General features: G+C 43.2%; 1 protein-coding gene across 1 annotated transcript; it reads right to left on the bottom strand.

Annotated features, from left to right (window-relative positions):
• Window positions 1–1,641: 1,641 nt before the first annotated feature.
• LOC105018272 (carbohydrate sulfotransferase 1) lies at window positions 1,642–6,360 on the bottom strand. Its single transcript, XM_010883568.3, has 2 exons — window positions 5,818–6,360; window positions 1,642–4,532 (listed from the first exon to the last, which is right to left on the bottom strand). Exon 2 carries the CDS (start codon window positions 4,485–4,487, stop codon window positions 3,207–3,209), a length of 1,281 nt encoding a protein of 426 aa, XP_010881870.1. The 5' UTR covers window positions 4,488–4,532; window positions 5,818–6,360; the 3' UTR covers window positions 1,642–3,206.
• Between the last annotated feature and the right edge of the window lie 613 nt (window positions 6,361–6,973).

Here is a 6,973-nt window from a genome sequence, read left to right as displayed (position 1 = left end):
ACCAGTGGCACTGCACCCCTCACACAGGCTGCCTCACACAGGCTGCCTCACACAGGCTGCCTCACACAGGCTGCCTCACACAGGCTGCCTCACACAGGCTGCCTCCTGTATCTTGTTCCCAAGATACAGGAGTGTTTCCTCAGACCACAGTCGTATGAGCCCTGGTCAAAAGTATGAAGGGTTTGGGGGGGCATTTGTAAACTTGAACATTTTGGGGAAGTATCTCAGTCAAGCTCCCATTATCTCTTTCCCTGCCATACACTGACTGCATCCTCTACACCCCTGACTCCATATTTTACATCACTCATTTCAGCCTGACAGGGCCTGTACCTTTAATGGCACCCTATATAGTGGTGCACTTCTCCTGACCAGGGTACTCTGTGTAGCACACTAGTCCACAGTAAACATTCTACTAAAAGTGGTCTGATTTTGTATAGTTGCTTATTCCTGCAGCCTGTTGTAGGCTCAGCACCGCCTGACAGGGTTGTGAATGTTTTTACCTTTTTATGTCTGCTATTTGCGCTTCATTTCTATCGATTTGCTCCCTTGGCTGAGTCAAGTTGCCGGACCTAGCAGGTGAAAATACTTTCTCAACCCCACCCAAATGAAACCCAGTGTGTTTTCAGGGACCTCCCAATTTACAAATTAAACACTGGATACCTCCAATGTCTATGTATTCAATGCTTGCTTTCAGCCCCCTTTGAGCAGATTCTTTCTACTTGACAAGCATTGCACATGGTCACTCTATCCTGGTAGGAACAATGCCCATTCAATCCAAGGGAAGTGTAAGTAAATCCTGGTTTGTGATCCTTCTAACAGTTTCTAGGGTATAAGTGTTTCTCTATACTGTAGTTTTGCACACAATTCCTGTACCAGACAGGGATGATAAGTCGTACTCCTTTTGGGCATCTTGTGTACTTGCGAAGTAAACAAAAAAAAAAAGAACAGAACTGTACCTAATGTTTGTACCTCTGTACCTATGAACTCTAGATCTGTATCTAACAACTGCAGCTCTCTATGTAAAGCTGAAGAAAATAACTGTAGCTCTGTGGCTAAAAACAGTATCTCTGTGGCTAAGAACAGTATCTCTGTGGCTAAGAACTGCAGCTCCATGGCTAAGAACTGCAGCTCCGTGGCTAAGAACTGCAGCTCCGTGGCTAAGAACTGCAGCTCCGTGGCTAAGAACTGTAGCTCTGTACCAAAGAACTGTTCCTCTGCCAACCTGCCAAAGAACTGAAATCATTTAGAACATTGTTTATCTCTTCCACCCCCGTTCTGTCTCTCTCTCCCCTCCCCCTTTCTGTCTCTCTCCCCTCTCTCTCCCCTCCCCCTTTCTGTCTCTCTCCCCTCCCTCTTTCTCTAACCCTTTCTGTCTCCCCCCTGCCTCTTTCTCCCCCTCTCTCCTGGGTTCATCTCCCTTTCTGCATCCCTCTTTCACTCACAGCTCTTTCCTGCCCTCTCTCCCCCCTGTCCTCCTTCTGCCCCTTCTCTCCCCCTCTTTCCCCATTTTTTGCTTTCTCTCCGCCTTTTCTCTGCCTTGTACAGTTTTTAGGAGTGGGTTTTGATGATTTGAAAGGAATACTATTCAGGAAAAGATATATAAGAAAAGCAGAGAATGGATGGATGGGATCCTGAGGGCTTTTAATTTAGCAGAATAGTAATCTGATTGGCCATATGATCTCATTCCAACATTCCCAAAGTAATTGCTCTAGTATTGTCAGGATTGGGTTATAGAGAATACTGCATTAGATTCAATTCTGTTCAAATAACACTTCTCAATCAAAACTTGATCCACAAAAATGCATTTTACTTAGTGTATTGTATTATACACATTTGTCGTTCCTAGCTACCAGATGATGAAGGCTTATAAAATACATTTGATTGATTGGCCAAACAACAGAGGAGTAAATAGCCAACATAAATATAAAAATACATTGAAAAAATGTAGGCAACACAAAAATAAATTATACTAGTGCTGTCGATAACTCTAGTTGTTTCCCAAAAAGATCTAAAAGTCGATATGGCCTGATAAAGGATGGGTTTTCATTTCAAAGTAGAACAGGTCTTCTGAACTGATGCCAATTTGAGCCCATGTGCATGACAGAATTAGTTCCCAGACCCACACATTTCTAAACAGGGTCATTTAGGGGTAACTAATAAAATTGTATCAACACCCATTAATATTTAATATAATTTTCTAAATAACTTTTTAAATAGTCAGTTCCAAGCCCATACGTATCCCTGTTTCATCAAGCAACACTATACACTGCTGTAAAAATACAAATAAACAGACACATTTATTCTGTGATATTCCTTCCAGAGATAAGAAATCCTGATGATGTTGCGACGACCGCAGCTAGTTTACTTCCTCATCAGCAAAGTATGAGACTAATCAGCCACTGCAGCTGTCTCCTAAAGCCTGCCTGCTCCACAGTGTCAATAGATGGCCTGGAAGACAACACTTCTCCTAAACCTCACTGACATTTGGTCAACGGAGACAAACTCTGACGTGTCCCTAATGGAAGCCTGTTCTCTGTAGGGTACACTACTTTGGACCAGTCTTATGGGCCCTTTTCAAAAGAAGTGCACTACAGGGGAATTTACTGTAGGGTGTCATTAAGAACACGCTCACAGTCCAATCACTGTTGTCTTGCACTCATTACCCTTTGGTGATAGTGGATTTGACAAGATTCAATTTAACACAACTTAAAGGGCCACTCCTTAGCTCTACTTAATTAACTCTTAGTAACAGTTAAACAGCACAGTTAAGGTCGACTGCAACGTTCACATTTTTATTGCACGGTTGTTATATCAGGCCTACACCTCAGCATGTATCCGTAAAAGATGACTAGACACATTCCCTAACAACATTGTACAGTAGGTCCACTTCACTTCATATACAAATATCAACATTCATTTTTGTCAATGCAACTGCCAGCATTCAGGGATATCACGTAGAATGGCGCTTCGCTGTAGGTTGTTCGTTTCAATAAATCTAGCATCACAGTTTCTCTTCGATGTCGATAAAACTTGGATACCGAATTCAGAACGGCAATCTCAAATGTTGCTTCTTGTAACTATTCTGTCTGAAGTCTTACCACAGGAGTCCACCGGGTTTCTGAGGTTTAGTGCAAATATGGGACGGAATTAAGGCAACATTATAAATATATCAAAAATATTTGTGCATTGTAATAGACCTTGCCTTACTACAAAAAAGGTAAAAAGGTTTTGTCTTCGATGAGAGTCAGGGAGAGGTTTTTCAGCTCGTCATGGGAGCGGACAGTCTTATAACCCAGCTCCTGTAGAACTTGCTGACACACAGACTGTGTGTAATCAACCATGTCATAAGACAATTTGAGTCTCCAGCTTTCGGCATTGGCCGCGGAGTCCCGAACCGTGCCGTATTTATGCTTGGCCGACAGGTCGTTGCTTCCTCTGGTGTTGTTCTGGATCCAGTCACCTACATTCTTGTCCATGATCAGACCCAAGTAGCTGTAGATCTCCTGCGTCTTCTGGAGGGGGTTCCTAGCCAGGTCCTCATACCTGACCAGCATATACCTCCCTTTGAGCCAGGGGGGCCTGCTGAGGCCCGTGGTAACAGAGCCCAGGAAGTCCTCACAGATGGTGGTGAGCTGACTGAGGTCCAGGTTATAGGGCCTCCTTCCAGTTGCCCTCCAGATCCTCCAGAGTCTGTAAGTATCCCGGAACGTCTCGATGCGGGAGGCCAAGATCCCTCGGGGGTCCCTGACCAGCTGGATCACCTTCAGGTTGAGCCTGGGGTCCTCTACCAGGGCCCTGAGGTCGTTCACCTCCGGTATCCGCACGGTCTTGATCGCGACATGGCGTCGCTCGCGGCAGGAGTCCGACGCCAGCGTCATGTTGAGAACCCCACACCTCCGTACGCACTCCCCTTCGTCGACGTTCGGCTCCCCGGGGCTGAATGCGTCGCACACAGGCAGGGAGCACAGAGCCTTGCTCGCCCCCCTCCGGAACAAATTGACTGTAGTGTGGTTGGCCGGCTGGGGTTTTATGTAGCTCTCCAGGAAGTACAGGTCACAGTCGTAGAGGCTACGCAGAAGGTCCCGGCTGGCCCCCAGCATCACCCTGGTGTCCCCTGCTGTCCTGCTGTGGGACAACCGGGGGAGCAGGGTGATCTGGACGTGGTAGAGGGGCTCAAACAGATAAAACACATCCTGGTGCTGGTTGAACAGCTGGCCAAAGAAGGAGCTACCGCTGCGGGTCGTGGCCAGGATGAGGACGTGGGTCCTCCTGGAGGCGTTGGAGGTGAAGTAGAGGAAGTCGTCACAGATGCGCTGGTCCAATGAGGAGTCCACTGCATCCTGCCCCAGCATGCCACAGTTCAGGGGGTTGGATACTGTCACCGGACACATTTGGAATGGCTTGGCAGTAAAGGTCCGGATGGCCGTGTACTGGATCGCTATGGACACTAAGGCTAGCAGAATCACAGCCTTCCAGGAACATTGCATGGCTGAATTTGTTCATTTAGATAGATGATGCAGTCTGTTCAGATCCTGAAAGAGAAAATAAAACAATAATTTGGATAACTCTTTCAGAATGATTATTCATGTAGGGGCTGCAGGATATAGAATGTTTAATTTTTATATCAAATATTGCGAGACTGAGTCTTCTTACAATATAGATAAAGCACTTGGTTGAACAAATGGAAACTTAAACGTGTATTACTGAAAAGCAAAGTGAAAGGCAGTATCTTTTCTGTCTACAACAATCGGTTTACTGTATTTTACCCTACAGAACAGAACACAAACTTAGCGAATCTCAGGGTCGACATTCGCTTCTTAGCGTGCGGTGAAAAAAACGCAAGAGAAAGAAACTGGTGTTAACTATAAAACGGACATTACATGCGTCTCAGATGTTCTCATAGTCTGAATATACCACATGTCAATATTAAAATCTTGACATGATTTCAAATAATTTTGCAGCACTTATTAACGCTATAGTCCAGATAGAACGAAAGTGTCAGACTCTAAGATCCTACAGTACACTCTAGGATCTAAGATTTCATTAGTTAGGTTTGAAGAATGTATAATGGATATTTTATATACATTCAATTTTCATAGTTCTATAGGCGGCAATACAATCAATAATCGTAATTAGGACTATTAAAATATTTGTCATATAAAGGATACATTTTAAGCTATATTTTATATTTCTATATTATATGATATATTGTATGTCTATTCAAATTTTGTATTGTTGTATTGTTTAGTCAATTAGCTAATAGTCTCTAATCTACATACGTAAAATGTATTCCGAGTTTTGTTTGTTTTAAAATACAACGTAGCTAAGAAGTTATTCAACAGACATTGTTCAGATGAGACACAACCTCCAAAATTCCCAGACGGGTAAAGTAAATTATTATAATAAATAAAAATCAGTATTCTGGTACAAGTTCAGTGATAATGCAATCTAATGCGAAACACTTTCTCCCAGCCAGCTGTCACAAACGTTAAAGGTTGGCGGCACCTGTGGAAAAGCGTCCAGTAATTTCTCGCACAACTGGAAAAGCGTCCAGTAATTTCTCGCGCAAAGCCAACTCTGGCACAAGATATATGTGACAGCGAACAATTGACGACAGCGCAAGAAGATGTCTGATTTACCGCAGTGCAACACAATACGGTATTATTCGAAGATGATTAGATAAGCCTAAACATGGCCAACGGCTGGACATGGCCTCAGTAAACACTTTTCTTGATTTTAAATGACCAAATAACGTTAATAACAACACATCGTAAACATAAATAAACCTCAATGCATAAATAAACTATAGTTTCTTACCTCATAAATTAATAGGCTACAGTGTAAACGACAGGTGTTCGTGAAAAGCAATGTAGCGGTTCAAAACGTTGTCGTCACCAGCTGGTATTTTAGTACTAAACATTCTCGAAGGGCAGCTGCCCTGTCTTCTTCTCCCGTGCATCCAAATAGCAAGCCTTGAACTGCTTCCAGAATCAGGGATGCTATCATAATAAGACAAATGCCGGTAAGTCGAAGCGTAAGGCAGAAGAAGAAAAATGTACTCCAAAACAACGGGCTGAGATAAGAGAAGGATGCTTCAGCCGCAGCCTTTGTAAAGCCCGCGTGTAGTTTTATTTCCAAATTGCGTTGACTAATTCGCCTGTGGTAGCCTAGGATGGATGATAGTAGGGTTGTGTGTGAGGTGTGCCAATTAGAGTCCGTTCTGGAATACCCCAGACTTCATATAAATCCCTCCCTCGACCCTCCCACCCGAACCCCCTGGTAACAGACCTCGCGTTTCAAACATTTACGTATTACATCTGGGAGCTTATTATTTCTTAATCAGCTGTGGTTATTGGAGTATTAGATTTTTATTTGTCGAACAGATTGTGTTTTAATGTATTTTACATATTCAAATTAAATATATTTTTCGAATGCACTAAGGAAAGTTTGTGAATCCCTGGTGTAAGACCGAAAACGCTGTGAAAAGACCCAAAAAGCTGTCTGCATCTGATCAACAGCACAGGTCACTTTTTTGAGAGACAAAAGGAAATCCAGTGCTTGCCCAGCATCTGGCACCAAAGTACCAGCTTTAACTGTGTAAAGTCTTACAAGAACATGCCCATCTTCATTTTTCAGCACAGTATTCACTCCAGACTCTGCAAAGATATGATCTAGACCTACACGGAGACAATAGAACACTCACAGTATTAGATTGGCCACCTGAGAGCTTCATTGAAGAGTTATGGCAAGTCCCACAGGACTACCTGGAAAAACATAGACAACAGTCGACCAAATTGAATTGCATTTAGCAGAGACATTGTATTCAACTGGAGGCAACAGAGAACACTGATGTTTTAGAAACACTATATGTTTGTGTTAATGTTCAATGTATTGTGTTTACTTCAGTGTTACAGTGGGGAGAACAAGTATTTGATACACTGTCGAATTTGTAGGTTTTTCCACTAACAAAGCA

The sequence above is a fragment of the Esox lucius genome, chromosome 19 (assembly GCF_011004845.1).
Source record: "Esox lucius isolate fEsoLuc1 chromosome 19, fEsoLuc1.pri, whole genome shotgun sequence".
NCBI lineage: Eukaryota > Metazoa > Chordata > Actinopteri > Esociformes > Esocidae > Esox > Esox lucius.
This window is presented reverse-complemented; position numbering and strand designations above follow the sequence as displayed.

Bases quoted from the DNA above. Each gene is read 5' to 3' on its own strand.
- LOC105018272 (XM_010883568.3), bottom strand. From the start codon at position 4,487: ATGCAATGTTCCTGGAAGGCTGTGATTCTGCTAGCCTTAGTGTCCATA.